Source organism: Polypterus senegalus, chromosome 2 (genome assembly GCF_016835505.1).
Source record: "Polypterus senegalus isolate Bchr_013 chromosome 2, ASM1683550v1, whole genome shotgun sequence".
Lineage (NCBI taxonomy): Eukaryota > Metazoa > Chordata > Cladistia > Polypteriformes > Polypteridae > Polypterus > Polypterus senegalus.
The window spans coordinates 264,920,679-264,935,112 of NC_053155.1; the positions used below are offsets into that span (position 1 = coordinate 264,920,679).

Below are 14,434 nucleotides of genomic sequence, written 5' to 3' on the forward strand. Positions count from 1 at the left end.
TACCTTTGGGGTGAGGTAGAATGGAAGGTACAGTGTGAATGAATGTATGGCTAAAAAAGTCTGCATGAACAATGACACCCTACTGAGTCAGCAAGGACCTTTGACTCCTGGCAGAATTCAGGCTGTTCAGGAGGCAAAAGTAGGTCTACATACAGTAGATGTGCCATTGCATTGATGTGCACATTACAGTTTTATTTAGTGGACTTGATGCAGTTTCCTTTTAGGTACACGAGTCAGCGTCTAAATGATCAGTTTATAATGAGTTTTACTTTTTCCACAAGCACCTTGATGACTGCGCTCATATATTTTGAGTTATTGCTAACTATCAAGTGACTTTAAAATTGTTTGAAAATTAATTCTCAATCAGTTCTTATTTAAATGGATAAAATGACACATCTACGGTTTTATCCCTTTTGACCTATTACTGACTAACCTTTCTGCACCTAATACTTTATACATGACTCGATTTAAAAGGAGTAAGTTCAACCAGACGGTGCCAGGAGGGTTAAGGTCCACGTGGTGCGCTCCTCTGCGTTTTGCAGCGGCTGTTATCCCTTACCGGTTATGCTGTACGACAGTTTGCGACAGTGCCGCACGTGGAGAGAAGCTCGGTTGTATTGAGATACCGGTAGGGAGAGCAAGAGAGAGAGCGAGCGAGCGAGCGAGTATGTGTGAGAGAGAGTGAGAGAGGGAGCAGAGCAGAGCAGAGCAGAGCAGCCGTGAGGAGCCACCGGATAGACTGTGGAGACCTGAGCTGAGCTGCGGGCATCGGCTGAGCCCAGCGACCACAGAAATACAAAAAGAAATCAAAGAACAAGAAACAAGAGCTCTGTGTTGACGCTACCGGTTCCATGCCGTATGGTCACTAGCCGTGGTATCGACAGAACAAGCGGAAGGGACTTGCAGAGACTTTTTATTTATAGGTTATTTTTACTTTTCAGAATTTTGCTTTTTTGTGTATTTTTTGTTATTTTTTCTGGGTTACTCGACGTCTTGCCTAGGGGCGCAAATCCCAGAAAAATGGACTATGATTTTAAAGTCAAGCTGACAAGTGAGAGGGAGAGAGTGGAGGACCTGTTTGAATACGAGGGTTGCAAAGTTGGAAGAGGTACTTACGGACATGTCTACAAAGCCAAGAGGAAAGATGGGTGAGTTGCCAGGCCTGGGAGGGAGCGAGAGGAGAAACAAAATTGGAGGAAAAAATAATATAACTTATGTTTTTGTCAGTTAAAAAATATACACTGTAGAAATGCATTGTGTGTGAATCCAGCGATTGTTTTAGGATCATTGATCCTTCATTCTTTTCTTCTCTTGCATGGCTCACTATATTTTTGCCAAAATGAAAAAGGAAACAAAAAAGCTTTTTTTTCATTTTTGTATATTACAAGTTGCATAAGCTGTAATGTTGATTCGTTGGTTTATTTACACAGGTTATGTTTGTCCAGGTGACGAACTTCTTTTGTGTCACGCGGATAATATTGAGTGTGTGCCTACCAAGCTTCTTTTTTCACCTTAATACACATATGTATATGTAGTTAAAAGAGAGTTATAATCGAACAGCAAAATGCTGGACTGCAGCACTTTACTGTTTGTATGCAGAACAAAGACTAAAAGTACAATAGTGGTTTGGGAAAGCAGGGCATTGAAAAACAAAGTTTAACTGATATTTATTTTTGTATTTAATTTTATGTTTTTTTAGACTATGACAGAAAGTGTAATTCATTGAAGTATATTAAAAAGTACCAATATGTGGTGTCAATGAGTACCTTTCCCATAGTTTGCAGGGCCACAAAAGACTTAATAGCTTAGTGAGACGACGGTGTGTTGACTTTGCGCAATAACAGGCATAATGAAATGTACAGTACTATACAACGTGTATATTTGACGGGCAGAATATGGCAGCAGAAGTGCGGCAGAATAAATACTGCTGCTGTAAAGGCAGTATATGTGTTGAGAAATGCTTTGTAGCAGTATGGGCAGTGCGGTGTAATGAATAAGGATCTGGAGTTCAAATCGTGCTACTTACTTTGTGTAACAATGATCAACTAATTACACCTGTCTGTGTTCCAACTGGTTACATTTCTTTTGTTTTTCCTGTTGTATCTCGAAGTGATGCAAGTCACCTTGGGTGAAGGTATCAGATTAAATGTAAGTGTATAGTACAGTTTGTAACTTGTGGGTATACCCTGTGTTTTGGTATTGTTCCACATTATGCTTTCAAATAATAATTCAATTTGTTGTAGTTATACGTTGTATAGTATAGTGACATGTGCTTATTGCCCTCCTGCTGATACCAAAAGTACATTATCTAGCATTGGTACAGTACAGGGTAAAATTACAGCGAAATGGGTACAATTCTATAACAAAAGTATATTTGGGTTTAAAATCAGGTTACTGTATAAACATGAATATATTTCATCGGATAAAGTTGCTAACATTCATTACAAATAATTTAGTAGTGCAAAACTAACAGCACAAACGATAAATATGCTATTGTATCAGATTATAAATACTCCGTATGTACCAACAATTCAAGGGACATCTAAACAATACAATTAATGTAGCTGCAATAATTTTTAGCAACAGCATTGGTGAAGACTAATATTGCATACAATAGTATGAAGTTAAAGCTGCAAGTTACATGAGCACTGCAAACACACAGGCAGTGAAATTCGTAGTCATGGATTCAATCAGGCAGTTGAATGTAGTTATTAAGTTTGTGTGTGTGTATATATTGGCTTGGTGAAAATTGTTGAGACTAGTTGTACAGTGTTGCAGGCTCAGATATTATTTGTAAGAAGAATGGAGGACAGTCAGTCTGTTGCAAGAGTATGTGGGGGTTAGAGGTTTTCCTCTGACATCTCTTGCTGTTAATGTTCTGTATTGGTGTTATAGTCTTGGGCTTTTTTCTTGTTTTATTCTTACTGCCACGTTCAGGTACTGTATTAGACTGTGCTGCAACTAGTCCATATGTTTTGAACTGTGCATCTGTAGAAGTTACTGAGGATTGGGCACAGAGATTCATTTCCTCATGCTTGCATGAAGAAGGGGCTTGAGTTGCCTCAAAAGCTTGTATATTGTAATCTTTTTAGTTAGCCAATTAAAGGTGTCATTTTGCTTGGCTTCTCACCTCATGCATTTCAAGAAGTGAAATTGCTGTTGTGTCTTTTTGATGAGGAAAGCGTTATTGTGGCACAACAAAAGATTCTCTGTAATGTAGACTCCTAGGAGCTTACTGCTACATATTCTTAACGCTGCAGCTTTGGTAACGTCAGTAGAAGCATGACCGTTTCTAAGTCTGGTAAACTCAACAAACAGCACCTTTTTTCTTGTGCTTAAGAACAGATTGTTTTCCCACCATTCAATAAAGAATTTTACCTCATCCTTTTAGCCAATCAATCTTTATTCAAACTAATGGAAAGATTTGATGGTTTACAGTGATTTTTTTCCCCTTTATTAGTTATAGAGTTTTGGTCTGTCATCCATACCATTGTAACACATTTATAGTTTTGTATCTATCTCTTATAGACACAAAATAAATTCTGCAGATCTCATAAACTGCACTTACATTTAAATGTAGAAGTGGCCCTGCGTTAATTGTGCATAGAGGTTTAAGCTGATCAAAACAAGAGACTGTTGAAAATTTCTAGCTACGTGTTAATTGCTTCACTACTTTTTGGACAAGCATTCATGTTGATGTTTGGTGTCTTTTTAGATTAAATATTGCATATGTCTTGAATGCCTGTTTTTTTCTATTATACAGTATTGAGAGTCACCTCTTTACTTGTATAAAGTTTAAGTAAAATCAAAGTTCTAAAGGGGCCCGTTCTTTTCTTTTTTGTTTTTGCCGATAGATATTTTTTATAGTAGTAAATAGATTCCTATTCTCTGCTACTTGCTCTTTATGTCTAAACATGACTTATAATTTATAATACATCCATTCAGTTTATTCTTATTAAGCTTATTTCCATTTAATAGCCCAGCAGGCTATATGATAATTACATGTAGAGTACGACTCAAATTCATGCACTGTCAAAATAGCATATAATGTTGAAACAAAAACAAAGAAAGATCGGGCTGTTTTTACAAATTAGTATATTGCACTTTAATACAACAGTAAAAATAATTAACATGAATCATGACTCTATAAAATATACTAACATTAACATTTAAATGTGGCCAGTTAAATTAGAGGAAAGGAAACCAAAGACTCCAGCCAATAGCCTTAATACAGAAAATAAACCTCTTGGGGTTTCATGGTATGCTATAATGACAAAAGTCTGGTGAATGCCATCCTGAGGATTCTACAATATCATACGTTCATACTGGCCATTGAAATAAAAAGCAGATTAAATGGTTTTGTCATTGAAACCCAAGGCTGCCAATGTCTCTGGTATCACTTTATATCTGCTGGAGTAGTAGCTTGGCAATACTGCAGTGGTAGCATGTGCTACAGCAGGATACTGAAATGAGAAATGGCAATAGAGGATAGTCAGTAACAGTTCATAATGATTGTCAAGATTCTATTTATGTGCAAATGACAACAAACAGATTTGCAATATCCACAGCAATTTAGTAGCTCTAATAGGGAAATTTTAGACAAAAGTATTAAGCCTTCATCCTAGATTCAATTGCACATACAAATGGGGCTCTCTCTGCGAGCAGACAGATAAATGGACAGATTAGAAATTCCGTAGGTAAAGAGTCAATGCACGCTGTAGTTTTACTTTTGGATCTTTGGAAGGCTAGTACCTTGAAGCTGAATTATACCCTTCAGTATGTGTGTGTTGGTAAGTTCTGTTAAGCAAATAGTGCCCAAGACATTACAAACTTTTTATGTTAGATTTTAAAATCGGCTGTAAATTTAACTGGAAGCCAGTGTAAAGAAAATAAGTTGTGTAGTTGAACTTCTTAGTTCTAATAATGATCTTTGGTGCAGCATTTTGAATTAACCTAAAAAGTACAGATGGAACATTTTGAACAGTTTGATATTAGCATTAGTTAATAGTACTACAAATTAATTAATGATTTTCTCAGTATCCTTCATACCTAAAAAAAATGTTCATTTTCATATTTTATTATTTAACAGTCACTCATTTGTGACAATGTATTTATTCAAAGGTACATTAAATATGACTATATAGAAGAGGGTAACAAAGGGAAGAAGCTAGTAATGACTAGTTGAAAACAGCCTTTGATTTAAGTAGTTTTGCCATTAAGAACTGGAACAGTTAAGATCCTACAGTTTAAGAAACCACCGTAATTTTGCAGTATTTTTTTAAAAAAGCAAATTTTAAATGGTGTAGCAATTGTGATGTCTAAGGTCTGTGGTAACACCTAATTGTGATTGAATTTGGCCAAATATTCATTCAATAATTTCAGCATTTCACTATTCACAGGATTACCAACTACTAAAAGGAATTCTGTTTGTTTGAAATCTAGTAACATTATTATCTGTCATCCACTGTTTTACATTAATAAGCAGTTAATTATGCATCTTAAAAAGTATTATTTGTTTTAAATGGGAAAATAAAAAAAGCAGAGTGTCATCAGCATATGAAAAAATTAAATCCAGTAATATGCAAAGTAAGCTGTCATTAATTCAAGTTTATGTTAACAGGCAGGTGATCTTAAAAAAAGGAAAAGAATGTGAAAATGAGAATTGCTGTTGCATATAGCATCATGCTTTTCTCTTGCATTTTTTGTGAAACAGATTTGTGTTTGAATTTTGGCTGTATTGGACTTCTGCATAGAACCAGAGTTCCACACAGAATAATAGTAATGTACATTGTGCATGACTATGTTGTATTTACAGATATTGTGGTAATAGTGTGTGTGTGTGTATATAATAATGATACATTTATTGACTGCTGTAAGCTCAGGCATCCACTGTTTCAATCTGGCAGTTTGTGCTGTTTATACCTGCTCTTTTGTTTATCCTTGTAATGCAGAAAGCTTCAACATGTCTGTCTGAGACGGACACTTTTTAAATGGAATTAATAACTGAGATGGTAGACGATCAGCATGAATACACATCTGAAAACGTACATGTGTATAATGCATCCACTCAGCATAATATTAAACATTTTTTAAAAAATGTGATTGATTTAGTTTTAAAATGATTAAAGTTTCATGTATCTATATTTTTGGGCTGCAATAATTACAAAATTGCAGGAGACTGACTTTTCCAGTTGCTCTGGTAGCATAACTGAGCTGCTGGAAGACAGTGTGCATGTGTGGTGCACTTTATTACCCCAGCCTTATGCTGCAAATAGCAGTAGCAAAGGTAACGGTAGACTGTGCAAAGAGGAGCTGCAAACTCCTGATTCTGTCTAATTTAGTTTGCTTTTTTGGTGAGCTAATCTCAGTTACACTATTCACCTCTGCTGGATTTCTATTACCATTTATGGGAAACATTCTAATAAAAAGGAGTTAAAAGATTGTTTGATACTTTAATAAGCACTGCAGATATTTTGAGATTATTTGTAACAGGCTGTTGTTTTGTTTGTTTCCAGTTGCAGTTTAGCTTTATTCTAGCTTATGAAGTAGGAATATCTGCCACTTTTAAACTGTTTTTTCTGGAATCACCTAGGAGACTCAGTTGCCCACCTCCTATGGAGGGGATTATCTTCTTGATGGCAACCCTCTTTCAGGTATCCTCCACAACATGCAAGTTGGATGGTGACCGTATTACAGCCTCAGGTCACAGAAGTATCACCAAGGAGGAATGTAGCAACTGATCCTGTAATTGTAACCTTGGGCTGTCAGTAACAGATTAGTATTTTGTTTTTGACTTTTTTTTTGGTAAGGTGTTATTTTTTTATTTTGTTTTTGTTTTGATTTCTGAATTTTTTTTATTGCTTTTGTGTGTGTGTGAGGCATATGATGTTAGCATGGTAGTACTTTAAAGATGCTGACGTGATCAATAGAGTCTGAATTTTGATTAAAACAAAAGGGAGACCTTGAAGACTAAGTGCTTGAACAAGAAACAAAAGAAAATTAATTAGGAAAAGTAAATACAGATTTTGACTAATACTTTGTTTTGCGGTGTTGATTTTGGTATTACTCTTAAAATGTGTTGAAAGGTTAGTAATGACTCCTGTGTATCCATTCTGTTGTACATCTATGACAGTTTTCTTGCCTACTTCTAAAAGACCACAATAAATGTCTGCGGGTGGCTACAATATTTGTTCCCTGGGTCCTTCTGTTTATCCTATTAAATATGTTAGTGGTTGAGTTTACTCACATAGATCAGACATTTTGCAGAAGGTGGCATAACCCTTTTAGCATGTACTCACTGCCCACTTCAGCCGAACACCTACAGAGTGCATGACATTGTGTAAATGAAGGTTACACTTGTGTGAGCATAAGAAATGAGCATTGAAAATTAGCAGTTTGGAAGCAAAAAATTAAAAACTCAATGCCACAAAGACAGCAAGACTCAAATTAGTGCAACTGACAATGGAATTCTATTGGTAGTCCTGTACGGCCTTTGAGCTTGCATTTTCAAAATGAAAAAGCTAGCTTCCAGCCATGACCAGATCTGAAATCAAAAAAGTGATGTGTAGTCTTGTATCAGACAAAGTGGGTTCAAATAATCACTGACAGTATCAGAGATCCCTCTATTGACCATCCTGGTGTGAGCAAAAATTTTAGTTCCATTACCCTGTGAGCACTACCTACTATTATGAAATATAGTTATCTGTTTATATGTAAACAATTTTTATGCATTATTAATACTTTTGGAAATGTATTAGTTAAAGATTTATTTCCTTGCATTTTGGAGGAGAAAAAAGTGACGCACAGATACCAGCAGCAGTTAATTGCATTTGGTACTTTAGTGCAACAGGTCTTTTGTGACAGGACCATGACAAACTTTTGCCAATTATTTTGCAAAACACCTCTTTTACTTGGGAGCCAACTGATAGTCTAGAGCTTCTTCGTAAACTCCCTATGGCGCATTTTTAACCTTATTTAAAAAAACCCTCTTATAGACTCATGCATGAAAATATGTGAATAGGAGCATGCTAATCAACATCCATATAGTATATAGTAACAATGCTGCATAGCTTCATTGGCCAGTAGAATCCTGCCACCTGCATTCAAAAGTATCTGGTTGTGCTCCACAACTGAGAGCGCAATATACGTGGTGTTTATAGTGCTTCTTCTCTGATCTGTAGGAGTCCCTAAAAAGGGATAAGGCACCAGCATCTTGATTGGGTAGCTACTATTATCTGGCATATTTAATGACATGATTGGTTATACAATGAATAATACAGGCCATATGAAACACTGAGGATTCAGCCAGTTACCTTACCAACAAGCCATTCACTACATACAGTACTGTCATGTCTGCCAAAACTACAGTACTTTGCCTCCGATTACACGAATCACGTACTTGCCCAGGTCACTGAGATACAGATCATATTCAAAAAGACTTGAGGCTGTAATTGCTGCCAAAGGTGCATCGACAAAGTATTGAGCAAAGGCTATGAATACTTATGGACATGTGCTTTCTCAATTTTTATATTTTTAATAAATTTGCAAAAATCTCAAGTAAACATTTTTCACTTTTTTTGACACAACCATTTGATCACTCCAAGAGTAATTAAATAAAATTGCTAGGTGTAATAAATACAAGTCGTTAAGAAAATAATGATTTGATACATTTTTTGTTTGGTTTTTGGAAAAAAAAAATACAGCATATTTTGGATAGATTTAATTACATTATTTTTAGAGACCATGTACCGAATATGCAAATTCCATATTGCTTGTTGATTGGTTTGTATTTTACCTGTTAATTATTGCTCTATGTGTTAACTTATAATTTATACTTTATTTTTAATAAATTTGCAAAAACCTCAAGTAAGCTTTTTTCATGTTGTCATTATGGGGCGTTGTGTGTAGAATTCTGAGGAAGAAAATGAATTTAATCCATTTTGGAATAAGGCTGTAACATAACAAAATGTGGAAAAAGTGATGCGCTGTGAATACTTTCCGGATGCACTGTATGATGTTTGCCAGCTCATCATACCATGCTCACTAGGTGCATTTACTGCAATATGAAAGCAATCAATTGCTCCAATCACTTTTGGAAAACCAGGCAGAGGTACAACTTGCCTTTTTATGTTAGTAAAAACATATTCTATAGATGTTAACCCACACCATACAAAAAATATATATATAATGCCTCATTGATCGGTTAATGGCTTTAGCACAGCAGGTGTGATAGAGTGAAGCTTGGCTGAGATGTTCTTGACATGTTGGCCAGTTCCCTGAGAATTAACAATTAGCCAATATAAACTGATGAAAAACCAAAAAAGCTCTTCACTGCAAATATGTAGTATTGGCCATACAATACATATCATTGGAACTAAAGTACATTCTGTACATCAGTCATCATTTTTCAATCAATCAATCAATCAACATTTATTTATATAGCACATATTCATACAAAAAAATGTAGCTCAAAGTGCTTTACAAAATGAATAGAAAAATAGAAGACACAATAAAAAATAAACATAAGTCAACATTAATTAACATAGAATAAGAGTAAGGTCCGATGGCCAGGGTGGACAGAAAAACAAAAAACTCCAAAGCTGGAGAAAAAATAAAATCTGTAGGGTTCCAGACCAAGAGACCGCCCAGTCCCCTCTGGGCATTCTACCTAACATAAATCATCATATTTTCATGGAAGGACCTGATGATGATGGTCACGTAGACTTCTGGCTTTCAGTCCATCATTGTTGGAGCATCATGATGCTTTGAGTAGGTGGTGGTGGCGCAGGCCGCCACCACAAAGAAACCGGAAAAAGAAACAGAAGAGAGTAGGGGTCAGTACGGATTTTAGAGCCACCATGAATAGTTATTATGAAGAATTGAACATACAGAGTATCAGGATTATGTTAAAGTGAAGTTATAAAAAGGCCATGTTAAAGTAATGTGTTTTCAGCAGTGTTTTAAATTGCTCTACTGTATTTGCCTGGCGAATTCCTATCGGCAGGCTATTCCAGATTTTAGGTGCATAGCAGCAGAAGGCCGCCTCACCACTTCTTTTAAGTTTAGCTTTTGGAATTATAAGGAGACACTCATTTGAAGATCTAAGGTTACGATTTGGAATATAACGTGTCAGGCATTCCGATATATAAGATGGAGCGAGATTATTTAAGGCTTTATAAACCATAAGCAGTATTTTAAAGTCAATCCTGAATGACACAGGCAACCAGTGTAGTGACATCAAAACTGGAGAAATGTGTTGGATTTTCTTTTCCCAGTTAGGATTCTAGCAGCTGCATTCTGCACTCGTTGCAAATGATTTATGTCTTTTTGGGTAGTCCTGAGAGGAGTGCGTTACAGTAATCTAGTCTACTGAAAACAAAAGCGTGAATTAATTTCTCAGCATCTTTCAATGATATAAGAGGTCTAACTTTAGCTATGTTTCTTAAATGAAAAAATGCTGTCCTAGTGGTCTGATGAATATGCGATTTAAAATTCAGATTACAGTCAACGGTTACCCCTAAATTTTTACTTCCGTCTTAACTTTTAATCCTAGTGCATTAAGTTTATTTCTGATAACCTCGCTGAATCCATTATTGCCAATTACCAAAATTTCAGTTTTCTCTTTATTTAGTTTGAGAAAATTACTATTCATCCATTCAGAAATACCAGTAAGACATTGTGTTAGTGTATCGAAAGAGTCGGAGTCATCAGGTGCTATAGATAAGTACAGCTGTGTGTCATCAGCATAGCTGTGGTAGCTCACATTGTAACCTGAGATAATCTGACCTAACGGAAGCATATAGATTGAGAATAACAGCGGACCCAGGATAGAGCCTTGTGGAACACCATATCGGATATCATGTGTCTTTGAGATTTGATTACCACAACTCACAAAGAATTTTCTCCCTGCCAGGTAGGATTCAAACCAATTTAAGACACTGCCAGAGAGGCCCACCCATTGACTAAGGCGATTTCTAAGAATATTATGATCAATGGTGTCAAATGCAGCACTCAGATCTAAGAGGATGAGAACAGATAAATGGCCTCTGTCTGCATTTACCCGCAAGTCATTTACTACTTTAACAAGTGCAGTTTCTGTACTGTGATTTGTTCTGAAGCCTGACTGAAAAGTATCAAGAATAGCATGTTTATTTAGGTGGTCATTTAACTGCATAATGACTGCCTTCTCTAAATTTTACTTAAGAAGGGCAGGTTAGAAATGGGTCTAAAATTTTCAAAGGCAGAGGGGTCAAGATTATGTTTCTTAAGAAGGGGTTTAACTACAGCAGTCTTAAGACAGTCTGGAAAGACCCCGTATCTAATGACAATTTACTATGTCCAGAATATTGTCAATTAGAACGCCTGATATTTCTTTGAAAAACCTGGTTGGTATTGGGTCAAGGACGCAGGTGGAGGATTTCAGTTGAGAGATTATACTATGTAATTCAGGTAAATCTATCCTGGTGAAAGCATTTAATTTGTTTATAACGGAGTACCGGGGCTTTGGAGGTTCTGCAGTGTTGGGGAGATATACTATGTTATCTCTAATATCATTAATTTTTGAGTGAAAAATACAGCAATGTTCTCACAGGTTTCACTGGAAGTATTCTGGGGCATTCCTTTGTGTTCCTGGGTTTAACAGACGGTCAATTGTTGAAAATAAGACTCTGGGATTACTAGCATTGTTATTTATAATATTAGAGAAATAGCAGCCTCTCAAGACGGACAGTGTTATTGTATTCTGTTATTTTAACTTTTAATATTTCATAGTGGATAGTTAGTTTAGTTTTCCTCCATTTACGCTCAGCTCTACGACATGTTCTTTTTAAATCAGACACTCTTTGGGTCTTCCATGGAATAACAGTACTAGAGGATTTTTTAACTGTCTTTTCAGGTGCAACTATGTCAACAGCAGTTCTTACTTTAGAGTTAAAGTTTTCCACTTTACTATTTACATTATCCTCGCTATTATAGCTGGCATTATAAACGGACTGATTGCTTAGAATAGTTGTAAGCTTTAAAGCTGCTGATGAGTCAAAGAAGCGTTTTTTAACAAAATGCTTCTCATGAGCGTTTTCTATCTTTATTTCTATATTAAATAGTAGAAGGAAATGGTCTGATAGACCGATATCAGTGACCTGCTTTATATCAACTTTAAGTCCTTTAGTAATCACTAAGTCTAACGTATGACCTGCTTTATGTGTAGGCTGATTTACGAGCTGCCTCAAATCAAAAGAGTCCAGGAGGTTCATGAATTCCTTTACCTTTTGGTCACACTGATTGTCGACATGAAAGTTAAAGTCGCCGACTATTAAGAGTGCATCATAGTTTGTAACTAAAATTGACATTAAGTCAGAGAATTCCTCAAGGAAAGACGCGTTATATTTAGGAGGTCTATACACGGATAATACGAGAACGTGAGAATCTCCATGAATAACAACGGCGAGATACTCAAAGGACTTAAATTTACCAAAACTAACATCTTTACATTTTAATCGGCTCGAGTAAATGTTTGCCAAACCGCCCCCCCTTTTCCCCTGGCGGTCGGCACGAGTAAAACTGTAATCCGGAGGCGCAGATTCGATTAAAACTGCCGCCCCATTGGAATTAAGCCATGTTTCATTTAGCGCAATAAAATCAATGTTTCTATCACTAATAAGATCGTTTATAAAAAATGTCTTGTTAGTTAAAGCTCTAACATTTAATAGTGCCATATTTAATGTTTCTGAAGGGCAGAGCTGAATTTGATGCGTGTTATCGGTAATCGGAACAAAATTAAGTTATTTTTGTTAACGCCGCTCTGTGTGTACTTTTTATGTAATCTACAATCCGTTTTTATAGTCTTAATGCAGTGTTGATCTGAAGTAGTAATTTCAATTAAATTATTGGTGTTTTTGCCGCACTGCCTAGATTTTTTACGTGCGTTAAGATTTGTTATTAGATTATTAATGATGTGCACTTTAACGGAAGACTCTGTTAAGCCATTATGTCCTATCAAACCAGTAGCATTATTTTTGAAGTGTATAAAGTTTGTCTCATCAATGCACATTCTGATAACGGCTTAGTGATGTATTATTATACATGTAACTTGTCATTTAGCTTGTTCGGCTGCATTTCCCCACTTGATCAAGGGTATTGTTATTTTCGTTTGTCCAAAATATTGTTTATGTATCGGTTATAGTTGCTGTAAATATACGCATGCCCCTCTTCAAATTTCTTTTATAAATCCCGATGTTTGCATTGGAAGTTACATACTGACATTTCAAGCATCTCTTAATATGTACGCAAACTTTATAAATTAGGGCCCTGGTGTCATCTTTTGTATTTTCCATTTCAAAATACGTCCTCGCTGCTCAGGAAAGTTCTTTTATGCTACTTAAATATGTGTGCCTTCAAACTCCCTGCTGACTGTCACCGGCATATTTCCTCACACTGTACCTGAATGATGCAAGGAGTTGGGTATAAGACAAATGAATTTAGTCACTTCAAAATTTTCAAATGTTTCATGTATGGTCTTTTGGTATCGGACCTTAATTTTATTCTATGTTAATTAGTGTTCCCTTATTTTAATTCTTATTTATTTTGTCTTTTTTCTCTTTCTTCATCATGTAAAGCACTTTGAGCTGCATTATTTGTATGAAAATGTGCTATATAAAGAAATGTTATTGTTTTGTGCCATCTGCTCTTGGTCGAGGCAGTGGATTTTGTGACATACTTCATGTACACTACTAGAAAGTCTTGTGCTGAAACATAAAAAAATTGTGCATGTCAATACTTATGCTCCATAGAGGGAATATTGGGTGGTATGTGTGGTAAAAAATTGATTTATGTTTTTTTGCAGTGGTTCCTGCCTTGAGCATTAAACTGTGCCAGGGTCTGCTCTGGTACCCTCTGCCCATGCATTGGACCTAGCAGGTAGCAAAAAGAAAGCTTCTGTTTATAGTTTGTTACTTTTGTACTGTACAAACTTTTGATGTTTTGATCACTCTGTACATTTTAGTATTATTTTCTTCATATGAATATCTCGAGATGCTTGCAAGCAATATACAGTGGCACCCTGAAATTGGCCAATGGATTCAGAATTGATGGATATTCTCTGAAAGAAATTATGATCAGTGCACCTCTAAACTCTAAATTAATCGAAGTTCAGGGTTGAATGAGATATAAGAAATAAATACTATATATACAGTGTAATATATTAGGGCTGGGAATCTATTTTAAAAAATTAACTAATTTATTGAATTATTATATGCATTTAACGTGATTAATTGCATCTAACTTTAAAACATGTAATCATAAAATAAGTACTTGTATCATGAAGTAAATATACACTGAATTGTAACACAAAGGAATTTTAAAAAATTTAATGGCATAGCTTAAACTTAAACAATGACTTTTAACAAAATGCTACATGAGCAAGTATAACCTGAATTTG

At 35.6% G+C, this 14,434-nt stretch overlaps 1 protein-coding gene across 3 annotated transcripts in view; it reads left to right on the forward strand.

The window, feature by feature from the left end:
• Positions 1-510: 510 nt before the first annotated feature.
• The window catches only part of cdk8 (cyclin-dependent kinase 8), a 223,777-nt gene continuing 209,853 nt past the window's right edge, over positions 511-14,434 (forward strand). For all 3 annotated transcript variants that reach the window (XM_039745482.1, XM_039745483.1, XM_039745484.1), the window contains exon 1: positions 511-1,148. In XM_039745482.1, coding sequence (XP_039601416.1) covers positions 859-1,148 — 290 coding nt within the window. In that variant the 5' untranslated portion in view covers positions 511-858. The remainder of the gene's footprint in view (positions 1,149-14,434) is intronic.